General features: G+C 37.9%; 2 protein-coding genes across 3 annotated transcripts in view; one reads left to right on the top strand and one right to left on the bottom strand.

Annotated features, from left to right (window-relative positions):
* Positions 1-59: 59 nt before the first annotated feature.
* FBXO33 (F-box protein 33) lies at positions 60-23,084 on the bottom strand (the record flags this gene model as incomplete). 2 transcript variants are annotated; one of them, XM_083360987.1, is made up of 5 exons in its annotated part: positions 60-704; positions 1,742-2,050; positions 2,954-3,639; positions 6,548-6,658; positions 22,444-23,084. In XM_083360987.1, the coding sequence occupies 4 exons, from the start codon at positions 23,082-23,084 to the stop codon at positions 1,779-1,781; spliced, it is 1,710 nt and encodes a 569-aa protein (XP_083217113.1). In that variant the 3' UTR covers positions 60-704; positions 1,742-1,778. The 2 variants fall into 2 exon arrangements, with proteins under 2 accessions (XP_083217113.1, XP_083217112.1); XM_083360986.1 differs by having other exon boundaries at positions 60-2,050.
* A 2,414-nt stretch (positions 23,085-25,498) lies between these two features.
* Positions 25,499-27,908, top strand: part of ZNF410 (zinc finger protein 410) — a 17,084-nt gene continuing 14,674 nt past the window's right edge. Inside the window, exons 1-2 of the mRNA XM_083374202.1 lie at positions 25,499-25,797; positions 27,238-27,420. Of these exons, the coding sequence (XP_083230328.1) occupies positions 27,388-27,420 (33 nt within the window). The 5' untranslated portion in view covers positions 25,499-25,797; positions 27,238-27,387. The remainder of the gene's footprint in view (positions 25,798-27,237; positions 27,421-27,908) is intronic.

Below are 27,908 nucleotides of genomic sequence, written 5' to 3'. Positions count from 1 at the left end.
CATTCTTGACTTAATCACTGGAGATGAACAAAGCCAATAGGAAATGTATCATACCGCTGTAATAAAGTACCTAACAATGAATTTTGATGCTTTATTCATTGATTAAAAGAATATACATTTAACATAAACCATACAACATCAGTCATCAAGTCAAACACTCAGCTGGTTTCCTTACATTTTCTGTCAGGAGTTACCTTACTCTGATCACATTTATAAGATAAAATCTCACCACATCTGGCATATACACACACTGTGCCAGTGGATTCACTCTACTGATGTACATATAAAATCCGCATGGTATGTGCTCACTGGAGACAAAACAGCGCACACCTGTCAAAGGTCATTTTAATATAAGATGGTAAAACCATTTGTAAAACACATATAAACTTTTCCATAAATAGAATCATATCTGGACATCTGTTGCATAAATTGTGTTTTCCAAAGCTTACAATATGGCAGCCAGGTCTCAGCACTGCTGGGCACCCACGTTGGCCACTTACTTTATTATTGCAGACTGTCCTTAACGTTAAATGCACAACATTCGTACCACTTAAAACTTGGGTCAGGTGGAAGTCTCACAGAGACCACGTCTGTACCGCGGTTGCCCTGAAACAGTTTAAATCGGCTTTTAAAGCCTCTCAGATATAACAAGATTTTAAAACATACTTCATGGAATGTTCTTCATGCATCATAGCAGCTCATACCTGTGATAGAACAAGGTTTTTATCGGTTTCTTTTCCTTCCTTTACATTCACTATTCACAGTGAAACAGGTGCATGTTTAAGAGTTCTGAGGTTGCTGACTGAGCCACAGCACAGCTGTGTACCACAGGTCGAAATTCGACCTTATATATTACAATCTAGCAGTACCTGGCTGGCCAAAAATTGGCCTGCCCCTGCCAGCATGTGGGCACTTCTTCATTTTAATCTATTCTTTGGCAGCTGACACAGGCGCTGACAGAGAGAATCCAGTGACTTAGTTGCTAGGGATTTCACGACTAATGTTTGTTTGCAAGCAAAGTAGACTTATAAATTTATATCTAAATTGTTAGGGTTTTACCCCATTGGAGTGTATAATCTTAACATTTCTTTTCAAACCTGGGCCCAAAGCTAACTTGGACAGAGAAGCTGACAGACCACGAGAAAAAGAAGCTATAATTAATTTACAGTGAAACTACAGCTTATAGCCTTCAGAGTCAGGTAAATCTCTGAATAAGCTACACAGTGCAAGAAACTACTGTTCATATTTAAAGGAGGAGATTGCAGAATGGCAGAAATTCATGCTTCAGATATTGTATGTGAAATCAAAGCAAGGTTTACAGCAAATGGTATTGATCGTCTTGATTTTTTTTTAAAAAAAGCTTAAGTAGCATGCTACCAATTTACATGACAATGACCGCATTCACTGGGCTATGAATAGTAAAAAGATTTTTGGCTTCTGAGCACAAAAAAACTCCAACAATGGTAAATCAGTGAAGTTGCAGTTACTCAGTACAAAAAGAAAGTTAGCTGGCAATCTCACGATAACCTTCAGCCTCATCTGAGTTTTGTTTTGTTTTGTAGACAAGTCCATTAACCGTGAAAGCCCTAAACATTGCCACTTTCAGCTTCTAAACAATACCCGACTACGTTCTTTGATCAAGAAGTAGCATATACATATATAATTCTATATAGCTAATACTGATTAAACACAGCACAAGAGGGGTTAATTCACACTACTGAAAAACATAATAGGACCCTACTTGCATATGTAACCACAGGAACTGTAAATAAAGAGAACTAAATGCCTTCACTGAAGCTTTGCATTTCTCTGTAAAAATGACGAGTTGGCTCAGTAAACACACTGAGCAATTCTATGTCCATGACTGCATGCCAGGGTCGACCCAATCCAAGGGATACCTGCTCAATGAGATTATGCACTGGATCTACATCCTGATCAGCCAGTTCACCATTGTCAAAATCAATGCTTTCTTCTGTGACTTCAAGCACTTTCAAATCAGAGCCACGAAGACGAGCAATGGCAATCAGGTTGTGAGCCCAAACAGTATAACCTGAAACAAAAAAAATCACACGTTATTATTTTAACGGATTTCAATTTTCTTCCTCTCTTCTTATTCTATAGATTTTAACATCTAACAACTAATGCCTTGCTATTAGCTTTCCTTTCCACCTAATAATTTTCTCATTTAAACAAAGTTAAAATAACTTTGTTATAACTTGACGATCAACTGATGGAGTTCATCCAAAAGGTTAAGACGCTAAACAAATTGGCTTTTACTGTTTTGTTACCAGTCTTTATTAAATAATATTTCTAGGTAATTTGCAGAGATAAATTCATCGTAATATTTATACATATACATTAAGTAAGCTGCTCTATTGGCACAGTACATAAATATTTTAGATTAAGCAGCCAGTTATCTTAGGACTTACTGGAAGTTAACTATTTAAAAACAAACAGTAATATATATCTAATTAATTTTTAAACTAGGGTTCCTTTCTTTAAATTTGATTGTTTTGCAATTGTCTCAGTCTTGAATTATAGCAATTTCTGCACTTTATTTCCTAATTTATATGAATAGTACAATGTGCTAAAGCCAATGGAAAGCTTAATTCCTACCTCTTTATATAAGTTTTCTTTCTCATAAGAAAAATGGTTGATATGAGATTACAACTGCAAATCACTGGAACAACCTGCCTCCAGAAGTCGTGAATGCTCCAACACTGTAAGTTTTTAAGAGACTGGAGAGCCATTTGTCTGAAATGGTATAGGGTTTCCTGCCTGATCAGGTGGTTGGACTAGAAGACCTCCAAGATCCCTTCCAACTCTATTATTATTATTAGTATTATTATTATTATTATTATTATTATTATTATTATTATCTGTACACATACTAGTGATCAATGCTAAGTGCTTTTCTAAGTGGTCAATGCTTTGCACCTATAGAATTGCGTACCATGCACTGCCAGAAGAGATAGCCTTGTGCACCTCCATGCCAGTAAAACCAATGGATCTTCGGTCCGGTTGTCACTGAGATCTGGGAAGCCAGACATATCTATCACATCATTCATTAATATGAAGTGAGTGAGGAACTTATCATACTGCCTAGATATGAGATCAACAACAGCTCCTGAAACGCAAGTAATGTAGCTGTCAAAGTGAATCCTTTCCAGTGGGATACTAGGTTTAAGAATTCTTAACATGTCATCACTCTTGATATCAAAAGCTATTATATAGACCCGAAGATTAGTGCTGTTGCGTGTCAGGGCTTTCCAATCTTCATCTTCTGGCATGTTCTCCAAGGATTTGTGCATTACGGAAATATTGTGGACCAGAAGAGATAGTCGATGCAAAGGCACATGGTTATTGTCAGCCAAAACTCTCGCCATTTCTCCTGTAAAATCACAGAAATCCAAGGCAAGCGAGCGTAGATTGATAAAGCGCTCCATTTCAATTGCTGTGATAAGAGTGGTATTACCCGGAATGTGGTTATCCAGTAGGCTCAGGTGCTCCATGGTGCTGGCAATGGAATTTGAGAGAGATGACAATGATGTGGGTGTTACAATTTGTAGCATAAACCCACATGACAACCATTTCAGTTGCCTGCTGTTTCCCAAAATTTCTTCAAATAGCTGCTGTATTCTGCAAGAAAAACAAGCAAACGTTTAAACCTTCCATAATAAATTCAGAGGCAACAGGTAAGCAAGAAAATTATACTGTTCTCCCATGTTGCACTGTCTACACAAATGCTAGCTTTAAATTTCTGAGGTACAAATTGTACTATTCTGGAAAAAATCCACTTGTAGGTTCAGAACATGTTCCTTAATTGCTCTATTTTAAATAAATATAACATAAAATCAATGTTTGCCTTCTGAAATTCTACGTGCTAGCTTCTCTGTTCCGCTTTTTATTCCATACGTGCTCAGGTTATCTATCATACACAGCTAGAACTCCTACAGAATGCAGATTGATGAAGTAAATAACATTACTTATCTATTCCATGCTATCAACGTTTCTCATTTAAATAGTATTCCAAAATGAAATTATGCAATGTACCAAGTGATTTGAATATAAATAGGTGGATGTGGCATTTCCTGATAAAAACACACTGTCATCGTTTTTTTGTAATATTAATTTCTCACTTTCAAGATGCTTGAACATTTGTGAATTTCTGATTATTTGGTCAGATGTGTTCACCTTAAAACATTATAAAAATAGTAATAACTGTTCTTTATATATGTAGTCCCATGGTAGTGATGATAAAAATTACCACATTCTTAAGATCAAGCCATTGTATATGATTTCGTAATGTACATTGCATTCTAATTACTGTGAAGAAAGTTAGTAAAAAAAGTAGTGATTAGCTGATACTAAGCAAACAAGCCTTATGGTTGAATGGAGATCAGAATCTAACCATCTAATTAGTCTGTATCAGAAAGTTTTGTTTGGGAAACTGATTACAAAGTTCTGTTTGGGAAGCTGCAAACAGGCATATAAATTACAACAGTGGAAAATAGAAATGCCTTCAAAATAAAAATCTATAATAGAAAGACAGAAAACTGACAGCAGAAAAATACCTATTGGTCCATTGAGTCTGACCTTAGAATTTGTTTTTTGTTTTTTTATGTTTTTACTTATTATTTTTACTTACTATTATTGCATTTTATTTCTATTTTTATGTTTTAACTTTTGTCAAACATGTTACAACTCAGTTTCTGATGACTGATCCACTATCTCCGCTGGAAGTTGTTCCAAGCTTCCACTACTCTTTCTGTGAAGTAATATTTTCTAACATTACTTTTGAACTTCTCTGTCAATTTGAGAAAAATCTTTTTCTTTCTTAAAACTAGTAAAAGCACAATCCAATAAAGTTTGACTGATGTATGCAACATTTATACTACAGTTTCTTGCACACACACACAAATATGTTTTTGCAATGTGGCAGACTCTGGAACATAATTACATGTGTCCCAAGGTTTTATCATTTGATGGAAAATAGGAATCCAGTGATGCTTGCATTCTGTATTGCATTATGTGCGAGGTATTACAACAGGAGTCCCCGACCTCTGGCTCACTACTGGGCTGTGAGCTATTTGGAACCAGGCACTGGAAGCGGCCTGAGAGACTGCACGGATCCCCACTTGTGTGAGCAGTGGGTGAGCGCGTGCATGCATGCTCCATTTGCATGGTCTGCAAAGCCGGAAAGGTTGGGAAACTGTATTACAAGATCTCTAGAAAGTTTTTCTGGATAAATTAATTGTACCTGTAGCCATGGAATAACTACTCAAAATTTACAAAATATTCTAATAATTGGCTAGAATAAGCAATGAGACATTTGTGAGAAAGAATGTGAATAAAGTTACAATCTATGGCATTATTTGCTGATTATTTAAACATTCAGTCAGTGGCAGCAATGAAATCCACTGGTTGATTCTCAGAAACAATTCAAAATTTCAACTATCATTAATTATCTGTTGTACTCCATTGCAAATAATACTGTTTCATATCTTTCTCTTCAACATCCAGATGAATATTCTGTTTACTACATAAAGTTGCTAGATTTAGGTAAGTTCATGAAAGTCACAGCTAAAAATTTTCTGCACTCAACTTTCTTTTCACTAGGCCAGGGGTAGGCAACCTCGGCTCTTTTATGACTTGTGGACTTCAACTCCCAGAATTCCAGCCAGCTTGGCTGGCTCAGGAATTCTGGGAGTTGAAGTCCACGAGTCATAAAAGAGCCGAGGTTGCCTACCCCTGCACTAGGCTGAACTTGTTTGAACGGCATCTATTTTTTTATACTAGCACAACATTTTTGCAGGCCTGCTCAGAAATGATCTTGCAACAGGAAGGGTCTGGATTAGACAAACATATAGCCCAGGCTTGTCTAACCCACAGTCCATGGGCTGCATGCGGCCATGAACAGCTAATACAGATAGTCCTCGACTTACAGTAGCACTAAAAAAGTGAGTTATGACTATTTTTCAAATTTACAATAGGTGCAGCTCCATGATCAAGTGAACAAAATTTGGATGTATGGCAACTGACTCATATTTATGACAGTCGCAGTGCCCTGGGGACATGTAATCACCTTTTGAGGATTCTCATTGAGCAAAGTCAATGAGGAAGCCAGATTCACTTAACAACCATGTTACTAACTTAACAACTGTGGTGATTCATTTAACAACTGTGGCAAGAAAAATTGTAAAATGGGGCAAAATTCACTTAACAAGTGTCACTTAGCAATAAAAATTTTGGGCTCAACTGTGATTGTAAATTGAGGACTACCTATAATGTGGCATATATAAATATAAATATATATTACTAATTATATCCACCATTCAATCCTGTTTTTATGGCTACTTTCTGAAGAGAGCTGCGCAATGCCAGTAATAATAACTAACCATGTATGTAATACAGCTACAGCAAAATCATGAGCAATTTAGATCTGTAACTATATAATGAGTTTGTAAAACCATTATATTTATATTTTTGTTTATATTAAATACATAGAGTTTTGCAATACTGTAGTAAAACGATGCAGACAACTTACTGCTTAATCTTTTTGCCATCTGGATCTACTTTGCTGAGGTATGTATTTGATATAATTCCATGTTGTTGCAGAATGCTTATATCACCAAAGAGACTTAATTTCTGAAGATTCCTATTTAGAAGAAAAAATAAAATTCAGAAGGGAATAATACCTTACATTTTATAATAATAATAATAATAATAATAATAATAATAATAATAATAATAATAATAATAATGAGGAGGAGGAGGAGGAGGAGGAGGAGGAGGAGGAGGAGGAGGAGGAGGAGGAGGAGGAGGAGGAGGAGGAGGAAGGGACCTTGGAGGTCATCTAGTCCAACCCCCTGCTCAGGCAGGAAACCCTATACCATTTCAGGCAAATGGCTGTCCAGTCTCTTCTTAAAAACTTCCAGTGTTGGAGCATTCACTACTTCTGGAGGCAGGTTGTTCCACTGGTTAATTGTTCTAACTGTCAGGAAGTTTCTCCTTAGTTCTAGGTTGCTTCTCTCCTTGACTAGTTTCCATCCGTTGCTTCTTGTCCTGCTTTCAGGTGCTTTGGAGAATAGCTTGGCTCCCTCTTCTTTGTGGCAGCCCCTGAGATATTGGAACACTGCTATCATGTCACCCCTCACTCTTCTCTTCGTTAAACTACACATACCCAATTCCAGCAACCGTTCCCTACACGTTTTAGCCTCCAGTCCCCCAATCATCTTTGTTGCTCTTCTTTGTACCCTTTCTAGAGTCTTGACACTTTTTTTACATCGTGGTGACCAAAACTGGATGCAGTATTCCAGGTGTGGCCTTACCAAAGCATTGTAAAGTGGTATTAGTACTTCACTTGATCTTGATTCTATCCCTCTTAATTATCTATTTGTTGATTTACTTCAAAAAACATGTTTCTTTTCTAGGGCTGTCCAAAATATTACATATACAGAACAGGTAGTTCTAGACACAAGTTAGAACATAGGTACTTGGTCCTGATATAGTCCTACAACAAGAAGACATGGTCAGCAGTCTAAGATTAGCAAGGGAAAAAGAAGTACAAAGAAGATCAGGGGAAGAGTGTGCAAGTTGGGAATGCTTGGCAATGGACACAATGATGCATGGCGAAGGAAAAGTAAGGGAAAAGGGGAGGGAAGATTGAGGGCAAGTGATTGCATGGGCCAGGCAAAAGAGGAGGGGAGAGATAGTTGAGGTGAGATGCACCAATCTTACTCTCTCATCCTATAAAATTTCTCTAACTTTGTTTTAGCTGAAACCCAAAACAACAGGATATTCCAGATTTCAGTTTGGCTGAACCTACAATCCTCACTTAGAAGAACTTCTGAGCTACTATGGTTATTTCTTGTACATGGACAAAACACTTCTTTCATTTCATTTCATGCATATCTTTCTCTTTTTAAAGCCACCATGTATTTAAATGACCAAATTAAGACTTCATAAGACAAATGTTTTAATGTGCTCAGATCTCAGGCAGAATACAATATTTAAAATGTTCTTTTTGTGAATCATCTATATACAGATACAGATACATCTCTAATTATAGTAAATTTACAGAAAGGATACATACATACTCGGGTAATAATGTTGTGGTGCAATGGTTAAGGATTTGAAGTAGAATTAGGGAGACCCTTATTCAAATCCACCAGCCATGCAAGATGACCAGGTGATATGGCCCAGTAAATATTTTTCATTGCAGAGTTATTGTAGGAAGAAAACAGGGGGAAATGCTATGTATGCCACTTTGTGTTCCCACAGAAAGACTGGATGTAAACAACAACAAAAATTACACCAACAAATTAATGCCATGGATATGTCAGTGTGTTCTCCTATTATATTACCATTATTTGTTTGATATGCCTATTTGTCTGTAGCAGAGCACATTAAAAATAGCAGACTTTTCCCCAAAGAGCCTGTTTGATACACAAAATGAAATTAATTCAAAATAAGTGGGGAAGCCTATTTTAGCAGTTATTTCTGTCAACCACTTTTGCAGACTGCCACACCCTCTGGTTAAAAACTATTATAACAGTGAAGCTATGGACCATTTTTGGCAAATCGTATCTAGCATCATGGATAATCATGATGGACTGGCTAATCTAAGCGTTTGAAAAAGATTTTTTTTCAGATACAGATTAGACATTTTGCTTTCTATGCCATAAACTATCAATATAAACTATAGCAATTTTAAATTGTAGAACCACATGGAAAAAAGAAACATTGCAGTATGTGAACCAAATTACCTAGAAATTCTTTTTAAAAGATTCAGGTAAGTTAAATGAAAAAGCTCAAAAGGATACCTTTGGACTCAGAGAATGACTATTTAGGGTATGAATGCATTTATTATGGGGAACATAGGTAAAATCCACCACTGGTTTCATCTGGGGCTGGCGTGTGTGTGTGTGCACTCATGAATGTGTGCACCACAAATATATATGTACCAGTCTACCTTTAATTCTTTGTTAGCAATCCAAATTTAATTTGTAAAAAAAAAGATTGTCGCAGTAGCGACTGCTGCCTGTGGATGGCCCTAGTTTGGGCTGATACAAGCAAAAGATTTCTTCTCCCCACATTTGGGTTGACAGGGTGCATCGAAAAATACTCAAGACATATGTATATGTATATGTATATGTGTGTGCATATGTATGTGTGTATATGTATATGTATATATATATATTTGTTGTTGTTAGTTGCGAAGTCATGTCCGACCCATTGCGATCCCATGGACAATGTTCCTCCAGGCCTTCCTGTCCTCTACCATCTTCTGGAGTCAATTTAAGCTCACGCCTACTGCTTCAGTGACTCCATCCAGCCACCTCATTCTCTGTCATCCCCTTCTTCTATTGCCTTCAGTCTTTCCCAGCATTAGGCTCTTCTCCAGTGAGTCCTTCGTTCTCATTAGGTGGTCAAAGTATTTGAGTTTCAACTTCAGGATCTGGCCTTCTAAAGAGCAGTCAGGGTTGATCTCCTCTAGGACTGACTGGTTTGAACGCCTTGCAGTCCAAGGGACTCGGAGTCTTCTCCAGCACCATAGTTCAAAGGCCTCAATTCTTTGGCGCACAGCCTTTCTTATGGTCCAAATATGTATATTAGTAGGTAATAATTCAATTACTAATTAAAATTATCTGCTTAAAATAAGAAACTACATTTATAAAATTAATTTATCTCAATCTCTAAAGTATGGTAGTTCTCTTGCTTACACAAAATCATTCTGACACCCACACTTTTCTCCTTTTCAAGCCGAAACAACTAAAAATAAGAAGAGAGATGAGTTTGCTGCGCTGTCACAGAAAAAGAAAAAGGATAAGGTACAGGAAAAAGGGAAATGGACAGGGAAGGAAAAGGGAAAGGAGTAGAAATCCGTTTAAGGATCATAAGATGATTAAATGATGAACATTCCTTAATCTCATGACAGATGGACAGATTCAACCATAGTTTCAACTGAGAAACTATGAAGATCCTAGGCCAAGATAAATCCAAACATTCTAGGGAATTCCTGGAAGCTTGACACTCAGACAAATCAATCATCAATAGATACATAGAGATAAACTACATTTACACACTATTCAAAAGACACAATAAAAAAGCTAAGAAGGAAACAAAAAGACCAGGTATCTCTTTCAGCAACCAACATCCAGATAAATAGAGATTAACACCAGACAAACACTCAAGCAGAAAAGAGTATCTTAATCAAGGAACTACCAATAAAAAGCCAGACTCCCACTAACACTGGCAGGGAAAGCTATTATATATAAACAGAGAGGAAAGCTAACACTTACTGGCAATTATTATGTTACCTAGTTAGGTAATAAAATCAAATTCTCAAATTAGGTAATAAAATTAAGTTCAACCCTGAGCTACATATACTCTTTTCTATTGGAAAAATACTGTAATGCAACTTGGCAGACAAATAATCCTTTTGGAGCAGCAGCTAAAATGCAAGTCATACCCACTGGTCTATTTTTCTCATCAAATGCAAGATAATAACAGGCACATGCAATCTACAGTAATTCTTAGGAAAATGTATTATTTCTCCTCTGTCTGGTAAGTATAATCAATTCCTGTTGGTAGGCTTCCCACACAGTTATGGTTAGCAACTGTGGAAACAATTAAAACATCCAATCCAGAATAATTTATGATATGGAAATCTTATTTCAGACTTTCCTAATTAGTGATTTCCAGCAGGGACTGCTGTTGGATGGAGTAGGGAGCAAGGGATTGTGAGAATGGCTGGGAAACTGTCAGGAAAATGAGCATCATGTGATTGCAGCAGCATCCTGGCTGAACTGAAGCAGCAGCAGTTTGGCACAGCAGAAGCAGCAGCAGCAGCAGCAGCCTGGCAGCGCTGAAGCAACCATAATTTCCCCAAATTCCTTAATGGCTTCAACAATAGCAGAGCTTCTAATGTAGTTGAAAAGTTCCCTAAACATTCAGGGAGATATTCAGAGATGTATCTCCCTTGAAAGTAGCCCATGTTGAACTGTATAGCACAGTCAAGCATCAGGAACTGATCACAGGAATTCTTTTATGACATTTGTACTGTATCATAAAATGCTTTATCATAAAAAATATGTCAAACAATTCCATGGGAGTCATGTATCCCAGATTTTGGACTCATTTTGTAAATTAGCCCATCTGAGGTAACTTGATTCAAAATGTTTTGCCCTGTGGTGCATGTTTTGTCCTGTTAAAGATCACAGGAATCAGAGTTTTAGTATTATGTAGATAACTAGACAACCTGTGATCAGTTTATTATGGACTGTATAGCAGAATCAATATCAGCATAGGAATTTTTAATAACATTTTGTATTATGTCATAAAACTGTTTTATGATCAGTTTGGTGTTACAAGAATGAGAGTTTTGGTAGTATATAGCTAGATAACCCTTCATTACTAACTAGGTGTATTAGAACTGATTGAGGTTTAAAGTTTATCAACAATGGAAGGGCTACACATTATTCAGAACTGCTCTATTTAAACCATCTCAATTTTCCCAATGATCTCATAAAAGGATAAAAATACAGATTCAAAGACATGTACATTTTGCAAATAAATCCATGTTCAAAACATGACAATATGTTGAACACATATAGCCTTAAAATATATAAATTGTTTTCCAAACTTTTAATGGGCCAGCTTTAATAACTGATTTATATCTTCGTGTAGAAAACTGACCTCAAGAGGTGAATATTTTAATTAGAAGCAACAGCTAGCACTATCATTTTTAACTCTGCAGACTAGCATTTCTTACTTCAGGTACAGTAGATTCTAGAAAAATAGCGCTGTCATCTAAGAGATGTACACAATTCCATAAACTATAAATAATACGTAACTTACAGTTCAACCAATTTCAGAATATCACTACTTTCAATTTTTATTCCTGGTTATTCAACTTTATGTTATACATTACAAAGAAAAGTCAGGCATAGAAGGGTTAACCAAGGATAGAAAGATGAACTTTGGGGTCCTATTTCAGTTTGAGTGGCTCATTTACTATTGGCTACAGAGTTAATGGTAGGACACAGTTATCCAATTTATGACCTATTTTATATTCTGGAATTGAGAAGCCAACAAAATCTGATTCAGTTTACTAAAGAGGGTAGTATGTTTTTTTGGACAAAAATTTCCTATTCATTACAAGGAAGCTATCTAAAAACAAATTACAATCTTGAGAGATTATCCAACTGGATAGGAAAAGAAACAATTTGTATTAGTTGCTGTTTTATTGTTGTTTTTATATCATAAAATGTTTTATACAGTTCGGCAAATTTTAATACTAAGGAAACCGTGGATCCCAGATTTTGGACACATTCTGTAAGTTAGCACATTTGAGGTAACTTGGTTCAACAATTGTTGCCTTATCGTGCATTGCTCTTTAGCAAAATTATTAATGATGACAAGAGGCAATGTATGAAATTTGTCTAAGGCAGCCAAAAACTATCAGTAATACTGATAATTCTTGCTTACTTTGCTACAAATACAGAGAACACTGTTTTCTTCATTTGGGCCAGGGACTGTGTGTGGAAGATATGTAAGTAACAAGCTTTCACAGCTACTGGAGGTTTATTGTATATGATAACACAGATTTATTATTTTTCCCAAACTTGGTTTCTTCAAAATATGAAAAAATTCCAAGCAGAAATATGGTAGCAATGGACAAAATTGGTACACAAATAGAAATAATGAAGACAACTGTAGAAAAAAAATCTCATTACCTTTGTTATTTTAAAAATTACTTTTTCTTTATTGTTAAGGATTATTATTGTAAAAATTAATCAATAGGCAATCATGTATCCTATAACATTAAGAGTTAAGAACGTTATAATAAATGAAAATAGATTCTTTTACCTGTATAATTATAAAATATCCCAGGATCCTTTGGTTTAATGCACATTACTTCTATTCTGATAGAAGATGTAATTGTGTGCTGGCATGGTAGGTTATTAACTAGATCACAATAGTGTGTGTGTATGTGTGTGTGCGTGTGTGTGTGTGCACGCATGTTATTTCTTTCAGAGAGAATTCCAAAATCCTCAGCAGAACTTACTTCTAGTAGAATGTATAAAGAAGCCACTCAAGGCATATTAGGCCAGTATCAGGTCACATCACACCCAGAATTCTGCAGTCCCTAAAGTAACAAGAGTAGGAAACTAGGAGCTAAATTATGTGAATGCAGGGTGTTTTTAAATCCTGAGCTATCGAATATGGTAATTAAACATCAGCTGTAAAAGTACTGTGAATCAAAAGCAAGTTTTCAAAAAGTTGGACATTAACACTAGAATAAGAAATTCTTTCCAATTTAAAGAATATACCTAAACATTAGAGCAATATATGGAATTTCTTGAAGATCTATTACATTTTGCCTGAACTCTTTCACAAAATTAATTCTGCTCTGATTTTTTTAATGTAAAAAATTAAATATAGCCTGTTAATTCTTGGGTCAGAATTTTTTTTAACAGGAACTAGATTTTTAGTAAAGCAGTGACAGAAAAGGGTGACACTGATTTACTTTTATAGGAGCAAGGAACTACAGAGCTTTCATCCTTTTTCCTCTAGCACAATTGGCACATTTTGGGAGAGCCCTTTCTACACACACTTTAGCTGCTCACTAGGTTCCCTTGTATCTTGACTCGTGTAAAAAAATGAATTATTTTGGCACATAACCATAGGAAGGTTCTGTGGAAGCTTCTTTTCTGTTGATAGACATTGGGATTCTAAGTAAATATCTGGATAGGTGAGCTGAAATTATATTAAGAACCAGGTAATTATGTTTGTAATCTGGATTTCATCTTTGATTTCCAAATGCTATTTCTTGTGCTAACCTTTTAAATGTATAACTAGTGAGATTGTTCCTTGTCAATGGCTATAATTTATCTATTAATTTTGATACTAATTATTTAATAGTTAACTTTATTGATTTTATGCTTTTTAAAACAATCTGTGCTATTGCTTTTCAGTTATTAAATATGGTCCATCATTTAGTATACATTGTGATCTAGTCATTTTTGCAGCTCTAAAAATAGATGTAGTAATGACTGAAATCAGTGCTTTTTTTGTAAAAGAAAAAGGTGCCGGAACTCACACGTCATACAACCCGCCTTGCCTACCCTACAAGGTTCCATCCAAAAAAGGTGCCAGAACTCCATTCTGAGCGTTCTATGAGAAAAAAAGCCCTGACTGAAATCCAGTAAAACTGCACATGTGAAGGAGGCAAGGAGACTGTGAGTTCTAGTGCTAGGCATGAAAGCAGCTGGGTAATCTTGGGCCACTTTTTCTCAGCTCTAGGAAACAGGCAATGGCAAACCACTTCCAAAAAAAACTTGCCAAGAAAATTGTCCAGGCAGTTGCCAAGAGTCAATACTGACTTGATGGCAAGAAAGAAAAAAAAGAAAAAGAGAAAAGAGAAAACTCTTTTAATCAGACATTCATCTACTCTATATATTTATGCAATATACAGTGCATTCAGAAAGTATTCAGATCCCCTTCACTTTTGTTAATTTTGTTATCCTGCAGCCTGATTCTACAGTTGAAATTCATTGTTCTCATTAATCTACACTAATATCCCACAATGATAAAGTGAAAACAAAAGTTTAGAAATGTCTTGTCACTGCCTTTTTAGTGTTTGTCAGTAAGCTCTTGCAGTGTTTTGCAAGCTGTATTGTTATCATTGTAACCATGGTGAGTGTCACATGTTTAGCCATGTTTTTTTTGTTTGGTTTTATATTTATTACTGTGTGCACATTTCCAAAACAAAACTTTTACTTTCTCTTTCCTTTTCTTTGTGCTGTCTGGTGAGATAGACATGTAGTCATGAGTCTTTCTTTGTTTTTACAAGTTTCTTTGTAATTAAAAGTTTTATAGTAGAATATATGCTTCGGGGTTTATTTTTTACCTGATGTTCATTATGCATCAAATGAACCACGGTTCATCGCCCTCTGATAGGGAGTTTTTGATTTACTCCCTGACATGTCTGTAAATTTATTAAAAAGAAAAAATTGAAATATCACATTGGTGTAAGTTTTCAGACCCTTTGCATCAACACTTGAAATTTAGCTCAGGTGCTGACATGTTTCTATACCTTGGAGTCCACCAGTGGTAAATTAAATTGATAGGACATGATTTGGAAAGGCGCACACCTCTCTACACAAGGTCTCACAGCTGACAATGCATATTGTAGCAGAGCAAAAGCCATGAGGTGAAAGGAACTGCCTGCAGAGCTCAGAGACAGGATTATCGCAAGACACAGATCTGGGGAAGGCTACAATAAAATTTCTGCTGCAGTGAAGGTTCCTAAGAGCACAGTAGCCTCCATAATTCTCAAATGAAAGAAGTTTGGCACAATCAGGACTCTTTCAAGAGCTGGTTGCCTGGTTAAACTGAGCAATTGGGGGAGAAGGGCCTTAGTAAGAGTGGTGACCAAGAACCTGATGGTCACTCTGACTGAGCTCCAAAAATCCTGTGTGGAGATGGGACAGAGTTCCAGAAGGACAACCATCACTGCAGCCCTCCACCGATCTGGGCTTCATGGCAGAGTGGCTAGATGGAAGCCTCTCCTCAGTGCAAAACACACACAAGCCTGCTTGGTGTTTGCAAAAAAGCACCTGAAGGACTCTCAGACTGTGAGGGACAAAATTCTCTGGTCAATGAAACCAAGATTGAGCTGTTCGGCCTCAATTCTAAACATTGTGTCTGGAGGAAACCAGGCACCGCTCATCACCTCTCCAATATCATCTCAGCAGTGAAGCATGGTGATGGCATCATGCTGTGGGGAATGTTTTTCAGCAGCAGGGACTGGTAGACTGGTCAGGGTTAAGAAAAGGCTGAATGGAACAAAGTACAGGGATATCCTCAATGAAAAACTGTTCCACAAAGCTCAGGACCACAGACTGGGCCAAAAGTTCACGGTCCAACATGACAACGATCCTAAGCACACAGCCAAGACAACATAAGAGTGGCTTAGGAACAATTCTCTGAATGTCCTAAAGTAGCCCAGCCAGAGCCCTGACTTGAACCCTACTGAACATCTCTGGAGGGATCTGAAAATGGCTCTCCGCCAATGGTCGCCATCCAACCTGACCAAGCTTGAGGGGATTTGCAAGGATGAATGGCAGAAAATCCTCCAATCCAGGTATGCAAAGATTGTTGCATCACACTAAAAAAGACCTGACGTTGTAATTGCCGCCAAAGGTGCTTCAACAAAGTACTAAGTGAAGGGTCTGAATACTTATGTCAATGTGATATTTCAGTTTATTCTTTTTAATAAGTTTACAGGGATTTCTAAAATTCTGTTTCACTTTGTCATTATGGGGTACTGAGTGTAGACTAATGAGAAAAAAAGAATTTCAACAACTGTAGAATCAGGCTGCAGCGTAACAAAATTGACAAAAGTAAAGGGGGTCTGAATGCTTTCGGAATGCACTGTAGTTTTTGAATTCCATACAAAGTTATGTGCCAACTAGAAAAGAATTCTAGTCATGTAAAGAAGATACAAATTAGGCAAACCTAAAATATAATGGCAGTAGATAACAAATAGGATGGAACAATATGTACTCCCAAATATTTAAGAGACTGAGAGACATGTCCTGATGTATTACTCTGAATGAATTATTAACCATGTCACTTTCTCATATTTGAGGAGAATCAATCATCCTCCAGCACAGAAAAATGTTTTATCTTTAGCAACTTTAATATTAAGCAGTTTACTGATTCCAATACCACTTTACTTTATATGCTATATTTTTCAATGTTCACAACAGCCTCTCTCCTCTATGCACTTACAGTCATAGAGGAGATCTAATAGTCCCTCAAGATGTTACTGAATATATTGTCCATGTACGCACAGAACGTATTGTCTAAAAAAAAAGAACGTATTGTCTATATCTATTCCAAATAAAACCTGTGAAGGCAGCATATACTGGAAGCAGAAATGCATTTATAATGGTGCTTCTAAAACATCCAGGTGTTTATTTATTTTAAGGTTGTTTGCTTTAAGTCCTTTAAGATTACTTGCCAATCTTAATCGTTTCCAGTAAAAGCACATCTTATTCTGCTCCGCGAGCTGCATTGGCTGCCAGTTGTCTTCCGAGTGAGATTCAAGGTTTTGATAATGGTTTTCAAGGCCCTACATGGCATGGGTCCGGAGTACCTTGGGGATCACCTGCTGCCGGCGTCAACTTCCCTCCGCCCTGTGCGTTCCCACAGAGAGGGCCTCCTCAGGGTGCCACCGGTCAGAGAATGTCGTCTGGTGGCCCCCAGGGGGAGGGCCTTCTCTGTGGGCGCCCCGGACTTATGGAATCGGTTGCCGGTTGAGCTCCAGACGGCGCCCGACCTTCGCTCCTTCCGACGCGATCTGAAGACCTATTTATTTGAACAAGCCGGCCTGGCCTGATGGGGGATGTGTTGGGGTTTTTTATTGTGGTTTTTTACATTATTATTTATTGTTTTAGCTAAAATTGGGCTTTGTATTTAATTCTCTTTTTAACTTTTGTACCTTGTATTTTATATGTGCCCTGTTCACCGCCCTGAGTCCTTTGGGAGAAGGGCGGTATACAAATATAATAAACTATAAACTATAAACTATTCCAATTTATTTTCAGCTTCTGCTTGCCTATAGCAAAATGATATTGCACAATTAAATTTTCATCTAAATACAGGATGAGCTATAGGTTTTGATATCATAACTTTTAGCAGTGAACTTTGGCTAATATTACATAATGCAAGGGGAGGAATCTAGTGGTCTTTTGAACTACAACTTCCATCAGTCCCAGCCAGTATGGTGAATTATTAGAAATTGGAACAATTGTAATTTAAAATGGAAAGTATTTTACATCACTATCTGGGAAGCTACATGAACTTCAGCCAACAAAACTACCATGGCTTTAACACACAACAAAATAGCTGCTGACAAATAAGATTTACTTAGAAAAATAATCCAGAATCATTAATGAATGTGTATCAAGAATTTTTTGCCTCAAACTTCAAAACATTCCCTTATTTTCTTTTCAGATCTATCCTCTGCTCAGTTTAGGTTCTTCATTTGAAGTGAACAAATCAGTTTCTCTTCCAAATTAAAATATTCTAAAATGTTCACTTTGATAAAACAAAAGTCAATTTCCTTGGGCGGATTAGGTATGAACAATAGAGAGGTACCACAACATTGGAATGAATGTGTTAAATGAAAATACTGTAATTAACAAATAAGGGTTTCAACTTATTTATTAATGGGCTTATATATTGCTCCATTTGATACTGATTCTAAGCAGCTTACATATCTTATTTTTTAAAATAAGGTTAAAAATACAGTATCATTAACATGTTATAAAGCAGTTTAGATCCAGAGATAAATAACTCCATATTAATTAACCCTAGATTTACAAGAAGATCCAAAAAGTTTCCAGTCTCTGATATATGTTAAAAAAGTAAGGTTTTGATGGCTTTTGCAATCCACAAAATAGGAACTAGATGATTCTCACAATCTTTTCCAATACTAACATTCCTTGATTCAATGAGGAAAAATGGGAACTGTAAACATTCTGGAGGATTGCAAGTTTTTATATCTGAAATTAAAATATGTCATTTGAAGTTTACAAACTGCCCATACTCCAAAGCACAATCTGGCTTCATTACTACATTTATATCCAACCTTTCCACTGAGAGCTCCTTAGTGCAGTAGTTGAGAGTAAAAAAGATTGATCATTCCTAACTGATTAAGCAAACTTCATAGCTCAGCTATGGCATTGTATATTTGGGTATTTTTTGAATGCCCATATCTGCTAATCAAGGTTACTATTATAATTGAGCCTGTTAATAAAGATTATATACACAAACACACACACATTAATGCAATTTCTTTCCATATACAAAATGGGTAAATTTTGATTTGTATAGTGACGCGATAAGATTATATATTCCTGTCCTTCATTTGCAGCCCTAGCATGGAGCTCTTACTTGCACTACCTACAAAATACTAATATTGTATGACACATAATGCAGCTGACGTTAAGCAAATTCAAAACTGTTACAAGTGTGGAATGGAGGCTATCGAAAATATAGGACTATCTTCAGAAGTAAATAAGGCTATAGTATAAACGAGATAAATCTTTTCAATTCCATCGCTTTTAATATGGTGCATTCTTACATTATTTATTCAGAAATTTGTCATGTTTCACAGGATTTTTCTCACAATAGTATAATGTTGTTGCAGAACAAAGTTTTCACGGTTATGTTTTTTTCTCAATAAATTACCTACATTAAGAGTAGGAGATTAAATCCACTTGAAATTGGCATACATAGTAAGGAGTGTTATTTTCTTATTTCACAGAAAAAGTTAAAAGTCAAGCTTATTTTTAGGACTTATCAAACCACCTCCTTATACTTCTTAGATACCTGAATCATGTGTTTGTTACTATAGGACTAAAAGTTACAACCAACATTTCTTTTGTTCACTCTATAACCTAGCAATCCTTGTTTAGTTACGTTTGGGCATAAGTATACATTATGAACAAAAGGCCTGCCTTTCTGTAAGGAAAAGCAGCTTTGAAAAGAGAAAATTTCAAAGACAAAATATAAAATTAACTGTATACAATATTCTCCCATCAATTATTATTTTTCCGACTTGAGTCGTGGGATGCTTACCCCCTGCCCCTTTTACATTTCTAGGGTTTTAGAAATATAAAGGTAAATATATCTGTGAAACTTTATAGGTGGTTAGGAGGGACAGAACTTGAAGAGGGCTACAGAGACTCTAAAACTTGTCAGTAGAAACTTCACTATTTTTCTAATCAAATTAGTACTTTTAATGCTTTGTAAAAGATACAGCATTTTTAAAAAGAAAGATACAGCAGTTTATTACTGCATAAGCATATATGGTTAATAATAACATTTATTCATTATTAGTCTCCTATTTAGATTTTCTATATCTGATGGTATTTACGATCATATCCATCAAACACTGTCTGCAGTAAAGATTGTCCCATAATCTTAATTAGCTGCAGCAGAATTAATGATATGATTCAATAGACTAATCATTTTGTCTATGATAAGGCTATTTCAATAATGTTGGAAGCATGTTCTAAACAAACATGAGCTGAAGAGATCAGCTGCACACATGAACAGATAACAATACATAGATTAATTATGGGATACAGATGAGCCCAGTAATACAGTTTGGTGGGTATAGCAGTTCAGAGCAAAAAAGATCCACGTATAAATGCTTTCATTTTTCTACTTGCAGCAAAGACCTGAGAATTACTTGTCAAATTATTTATCCCAATAGTGGCTTGATTAGCCAAATGGATTGGCCAAGTGGACCTTTTTAACTTAGATTCTCAATTTGTGTAGGTTTTATTGCAAGTTTATTATATGTATTGCTTATAACAGCTTACTATTGTTGGTGATGTTCTCTACCTTTTCTTCTTTTGACTTTTTCATTTTATGGATTCACTCCAGAATTGAATGATTTCACTGCAGCTTTTTCACAATATGTGAAAAATAAAAATGTGAAGCAGCTAGAAAAAACCCTATGGTAAAACTATGGGTAATTTGGTGGGCCATGAGCACAAATTCCTGACTCACTCTTAAATGTTTCACTACAGATCTCTTGTGACAAAAGCTGTTGCATCACAGTACCTAAGAGACTTGAGTTATAAAGCTAGAAATGTAAGATTCAGAGCTGTGTCCTATTTATTACTTCAATTATGCAATTTGTTTTATTTAGGCAATATAAAATCTAAGGAAAAGGTAGTAACATAATTGATTTACACTTTCAAGGCAGAAATTAATTAATTATACAAAACAGATTTTAGAAAGAAAAGCACAATCTTACTGAAAGGACATTTTAATTTGTAGTTGAAGCAGGGAGATATAACAGTAATGAAAAGGAAAGGGCAAGAAGATAGGTTAACAACCTTAGAACTTAACTGTATAAATTAGGGTCCTTTGTTACGACCTTGAAAGGTTAAAAATCTTATAATTCTTTAATGAGTTATTTGATGAATACAAAACAAAAGCCTAAGAGAGCTTAAGATTTACTAAATCATATTGCATATGGTTTTCCTTTTAAAAAAATCTCATCTTATGTTATTAATATAATGAGTACTGTTGAGGCACCTCCTTCTGGTATAGAATATTATACCCCCCCATCCATATAGCTCCCACTCTAATGATGTTCCAAAGCCTTTGAAAACCTGGCTGTTCTCCAAGGCTCTAGGGCTAAGGTGGTTGCAGTGTTTTGTAGTTGTAGTTGTTTTGTACTTGTTTTGCTGTTAGGTTTGCTGCTTCTCCAAGGGACATTTATTTGAGCTGTGTGAGTTGTTTGCAGTTAGGCAACCTCTACATTGTATACAGTATATAGACAAAATGTAAGAGACTTTAAAGGACGTCTGCACTGACTAATCTGAAAATTGTACTAGAACGGAGTCTCTCAAGCCACTTTCTCCAATTTTGAAGGGTTTCGTTTTTGCTAAAAAGACTCCTAAACACTTAACAAATGCACTACATCAGGGGTCTTCAAACTTGGCCCTTTGATGACTTGTGGACTTCAACTCCCAGAATTCCTCAGCCAGCTTGGCTGGCTGAGGAATTCTGGGAGTTGAAGTCCACAAGTCATCAAAGGGCCAAGTTTGAAGATCCCCTGCACTACATCACGTTTTTCAGCCCATAGGCCACTTGCTCCGATGCCGGCTTCCAATACCTTTTCGAAGAGGTAATTTTAAAACACTGATTATCGGTCCGGGTAAAACGTCACAAGAACCGATAGGCTTCGGGTACAAATACACAACCAATTCATCAAAACAGGAGGCATCTTCCGGAGAACGGTGCCCCCCAAAGCCGCCGTTTAGACGACGCTTCAAAGAGAAGCGCGCTTCCCCCGCGTACTTGAGGTCCCCAGCCGAAGCAGCAACGCTCCCTCGTTGTTTCGGCAGAGATCTCTCTCTCCCCTGCAGTCGACGACATGCTCCGAGTGTTCCTTTGCGAGGGTTCTTTCCCGTCGGGTTTCCCTAGTGCAGCGTTTCCCAACCTTAGGAACTTGAAGATGCGTGGACTTCAACTCCCAGAATTCCCCAGCCAGCTATAGCTGGCTGGGGAATTCTGGGAGTTGCAGTCCACGCATCTTCAAGTTCCTACGGTTGGGAAACGCTGCGCCTAGTGAAGCCAGCGACATATTCTCCTCCCCTCGCTTCCTGCGCCTCCGCTGGGCGAGACGCGGGCATTGAACGAGTGACTTTTCTCCCTAGTCTGAACTCCATCCGAAGAACTTTTCCCGGACTGCGGCCACGCGGAAACCTCGCAGGCAAAAGAAGTTTGGGTGGTGGAAAGGGAAAACCTGGCCGCTTCCTTCCTTTGTTCCCCACCCGTCCCTCGTATGTACGCGTGTCTGTGTGTGTGTGTGTGTGGGGAGTTGTCCGAACGCTCGCCTACCTGTTGTTGCGGACGCTGCTTAACACGCAGAGGACGAGCTCAAGGTACGTCCTCAACAGCTCCAGCCAGCGAGGGCAGAGCGGCGCTTCCCCCTCGGCTACCGCCGCCGTTACCACCGCCGCCGCTTCTTCGCAGACCCCACTCGCGCTGCCGCCACCGCTGCCGCCGCCGCCGCTGGGATAGTTGTCCGCGGCGAATTGGACCCGGAGTTCGCGGACGAACCAGCCGCACTTGCGCATCAAGAAGTCGAGGCGCGGGCGCTCCGCCGGGCAGACGCGCAAGCTGAGCCGCAGCCGGGGCCAGAGCGCCGGGTAGAAGAGGCACTCGCGCCAGTGCGAGCAGGCGGCGGAGGCCCGAAGTCGGTCAGGGGCCGTCAGGAACGAGAAGATGTGAACCACCAACTCGCTGGGCAAGGAGCCGGCGCCCACCGACCCCCCGCACACCGACGACATCGCCGGCCCAGCCGCCGGCGGCCGCAGCCCAAAGCCCGGCCCCGGCCCCGGCCTTCCCTCCGGCTCCTGCGACAAAAACAACAACATCAATGACAAGGCGGAGGGAGGCGGGGCGGGACCGGACGGGAGTCTGCTACCGCCGGAGTCTACCACCGCACTCAGCCGCAGGGGGAGCCTGGGACGTACCATCGGATTCTGGATGAGGGTGGCAGCATGATCCGATGAATGCATGAACGCGCTTGGGAGTAGAGGGAGGGAGGGCGGGCGACAGAGGAAGAGGTATAGGCGGAGCATACCAAAATGTATCCAGCTGGCGGGGATAGTTGCTTTTATGACTCAGCACAACTGAAGGACAAGGGGGAAGGCTGTATGGTTCGTCGCGTAGCTTAATCATCTTGTCTCGGTGGGCCGAGCTCCAGCAGCCTCCTTAGAGCACAGGAAAAGGAATTTCCCTCAAATTCTGAGTGGGGAACGAGGAAATAATGTAGAAGAAAAAATGATAACTGTTCTCAAATAATACGACATCTTTTCACAATGCTCAATTTACTTGAGGCTAAGTTGTTAAAACGATACAGGTCTGAACTGGTTTACTAAAAGGATATACTGTAACAGAATTATGGATTTTTTTTTCTCATAGGCAAAAAGATTTGTCAGTAGGTGATAGTTTTGTTTTATGAGGGAAATCTGGAAATGAGCAAAAGGATGGTCAGGTACAATCTCTGGCATCACACAGTTACTTAACAAACCTTCTATGTAGAATAATAGTGAATTGGAGCTGCTTGTGATAATAGAACCCTAGAATACCTGGGTCCTTGCAGAGAGCAATATTTGACTTCCTCCTCAGGGTTGTATAAATTCTCTCAGGATATAATTTGTGAACAGTTTCATACATTGAAAAGTGAAGTGGCAGGCTAAATACCTACCTTGTTTTATGCTGATGCAATTACAGCTGAATTTGAAGTTGCAGTTTGCTGGACCAATATAATGTATGCACATTTCTACTATATACAGAACAGGAATATCTAGCCTCCAGCATGGTTGAGGAATTCTGGGAGTTGAAATCCACAAGTCATAAAAGGGCCAAGTTTGAAGACCCCTTGGATGAGGCATCTGTCTGGCAGGGCTGAATGGAGATAATTATTTAAGAGCAGTCTGGTGCTTTTTCTCCCCAGGGAAAGACTAAACAGAAAATTTTATCAATATTAGTGAAAGCGGTTTGTTATTGTAAAATTGTATCTTTCATGATTATATGATGGAATGACCATCTAATATTTGCTCCCAATAGTATCATGTTGCTAAATATAGCAAAAGATTGGGATTGTTCAATTTTGATCTACCAGTTTACAAGAATTTAACTTCTCTATAAATATGTATTAGATTATTTTGATAGTTTGTTGAAATAAACAAGCCACTTCTCTGATTAAATATATGCAAGATCTGACCTTATTTACTGTTTTAACGAATTTTTAAATTTACTTAGGTACCCTAACTTCTAATGAAAAAATAGTATTGACAACAGATATTTTCAAATTATATTTGACTAACTTGTTCAGAGTTACATGTTGCTTATATTCAGTAGAATATAAACTCATTAATCTTTATATGCTGTGTAATTTTGACAAATTCTGAAATCATTTGTGGCAAAAGGAGGATGTCTTGCTAGATTAACAGTTCATAGTGTAGTGTTGGGTAGGTCAGACCCCTCTTTATAAGATGCAGTAAAGTGCTATTCTCACATTCCGTTCTATGTGCTTGTTCAGTAGAAAATAAAGACAGAAGTAAAGAAAGGGAGCAAATATAAGGTGGAAGGCCCAGATAGCTATGCTCCAGTGGTATGCCCTAGTCAGTTACAATAAGATCCATAGTAAGGAATTATCCCAATTTCCTTATAGCATTACACTCCTAAGTTTGTAGATTCGAAACATCGATAACTGCACGCGGCACATATACTTCTGAACTATATGTCAGAAAAATCAAGCAAAACTTGGCGTGAAGAGTTCCCTGCCATCAATTCAGCGATCGAAATCCACCTGTTTTTGTTTTTGTTTAATAAAGCACAGATTTAGTTAATACTTCCGGTTCTAAACAGACCGCGGAGAATCAAACGTAATGCAATGGGCGCACATCGTGCAGGGAACGACTCCGTTATTTTTCATTTCGGGGAGCTGCAACAGAATCTACGCGGGATCCTGGGAGTTATGATATTGGCTTGTCTCTTAAAAGTATTCTCTACTTTTTCCATTCCATCTCCCGCGCCACAACAAAGCACTTCAATAAGAACCGGAAGTAGGTAATGCACAGCAATTGATCTAAAATTCTTCAATCGCGAGTCATTTAGTTCAGCCTGTGCGTTAGAAGTGCTAGAGCTAGACCAGGGGTAGGCAACCTCGGCTCTTTTATGACTCATGGACTTCAACTCCCAGAATTCCTGAGTCAGCATAGCTGACTCAGGAATTCTGGGAGTTGAAGTCCATGAGTCATAAAAGAGCCGAGGTTGCCTACCCCTGAGCTAGACTTTTCAACCCCCCCCTCACTCTATGGTTTGTCCTAGAGGGGAGGTTAGAATTTCCGATAGATGGACACGTCATATCCGGACGGTCCTGAGATGCCGGTAAGGAAGGATTGTCCCGGGAAAAAGCGAGAGTTTAGGCCTCCCTCCCTCCCGTCTTTCCCGGCACGGAGAGAAAGGACGAGAGAACAGCCACGGAGCAGGCTCTCGCGGCGGCGCGCCCATTTCCCGCCTTTTCTTTTGGGGTATCCAGCCTTAGGAAAAGCCGCTCCTTTCTTCGCTGGTCTTCGTGTTGTGGTAGAGGCCTCACCGGCCTTGGCCTTGCCGTAAGAGAGCAGACGCGACGAAGGTCATCTTCTCGCCTCCCAGCGCCCGCCGAGTTCAATCTTGACGGTACGTACGGGTGATTTGGCCCCCTTTTGTGGACTAGCTGCCGAATTCTCAAGCCGGCCTAGTAACTGGACAAAGCCGCCAGCATTTTGCTGGGGATTGAGCGGTGCATCCTGCTTGGTGATTCCTAACTGCGCCTTTGTAGGAATTGCCTAAGCTGTTTAAACAAAAAAGATATCGGGCGTAACCTTTGAAATTCCCGAGGATAGTGACGGTCTGTATGATTTGGTCAGGATTATGCATGGCTTGGTATAAAGGAAAGGTCAGATTAATTTTCCAAAGAGTTCATCTGATCTGTCAGTAGTTGAAGATAAAAGATAAGATGAAAGATAAGGCCCTTAATACAAAGGCCACAGATAAGTAAGCTTAAAACCAACTTCATTTCGTTTGTGGATAAGGATTAAGGATACAGGCAGAAAGAAGAACAGAATGTGCGGGTTGTAGTATATCATCAGAAATGTCACACTTCAGATTAAAATAGCAAAATGGCACCCTCCCTTTCCAAACCACCTCTCCAATTATCGTGCTGAAGTGAATAAACCTTGTACAATCAGGATTGGAAGAATAGTTCTGGCATCTGAAATCTCAGAATTATTTAATTCCAAGTATGTGGGGGGTTGCATCTAATTATTTTTAGATCACAGAGTTTCAGTATTTAATAAAAGTATATCCTGTACCTGCTCGTGATTCTTTTAATAGTTTTCTGCTTCATGAAGATAAATTGCTGGTGATATTTGCTACTATTAGCAATCAGACTCAGTCCTTTGTTCTTACCCAGTTATACAGTTACAATTTTATTTTGTGGTCCCGGTTTTAATGTCAGATCTGTATTGTATGGTGGTGTAATGAGTTGTAATATAGTGAAGGGGAGAGCGATACCGTAGATAAAGTGGTCATTGCCATGGCACTTATAAGTGATATTTTGCTGAGGCCATCTTAAGCCCAGCGATATTATTAGCAGCAACATGCAGAGAACTTACTGAAGGTGATTGGTAGTCCTTGAATGGTTTTAGCATATTTTTAAATAAAGAAAACTGTGATGCCATACAGAGGCGCTTCTAACTATAAATTAGAAAGAAGGGGGAATGAACTTACTTTAGTATCCTAAAAGCTATTTTTTAATGTTTGATTTCCAGATGTTAGTTTCCAGAAAAACATTTAACCTCTTAAGATGATTATTTTGTAAATTAGATAGGAGCAAGTAAATGTACTCAAAATCCTACAATGAGCCATTGTACATAAAATATTTACCTCTGTGAGAGAAACTTTATGTGTCTTGATTCTAGTTAAAAGTGTACAGTGTAGAAATAGTTTTATAATAAGAAAACCCTCAGTGCAGTTATGCAGTGTATACAGGTCTAATGCTTTAAAAATTATTATAACAATATAATGGAGTACTGTATACCCGTTGTATAATTAGTTAATTTTCCTTCTTTTTTTCAGGTTATATTGAATTTCTCTCTGTTATCTTCTTTGTTAAGATGACCCTCCCTAGCTTGTGAGGCTGGAATATAAACACAAATAACTGTTCATGTTGATCTCCTAAACATATGCCTTACCTAGATCTACTTTGGGAGTTGGAAACTTGAATCGATGTTATCAGATGAGTTAGAGTCTAAACCAGAGGTTAGCACCAGATTTACATTCCTGGTTATTGTTGTACTCTACATGTTTGTACAGTGTTATACTCCAATTTTACTCAACTAACTATAAAGTGTCATTTGAAAGTATGTTGTTATAAGAAATCAGTAGAGTAGCACATTTACTTAGGAATAATCTCCAAAGAATATAATGGGGAAAAACCCGAATTACATTTATGTAGAATTATACATTAGACCTTTATTAGAAAGTTGCCCTTGGTCCAGATGCAAAGTACTTTTCTTTTCATAGGTTATATTTTCTATAGAACTTGACTAATGAATTGGTATTTTGGCAAATTGTTGCATCAGGAGGTTTAGAAACTGTTAACATTTTGTGCTGGGTCTTGTAGAAAGGAGGTTGAAAATACATATTGTAAAACATATACATACTGGAGATTAAAAAGTTCAGTGCTGAAGGCAAGGTGTGGAAACTTGTAATATGAATTCTTCCTTAATATAGTATACCTGAGGATA

This window comes from Vipera ursinii, assembly GCF_947247035.1.
Source record: "Vipera ursinii genome assembly, chromosome: 1".
NCBI classification, from domain to species: domain Eukaryota; kingdom Metazoa; phylum Chordata; class Lepidosauria; order Squamata; family Viperidae; genus Vipera; species Vipera ursinii.
The sequence above is the reverse complement of the archived record's forward strand: the minus strand, read 5'-3'. Positions and strand labels throughout refer to the sequence as shown.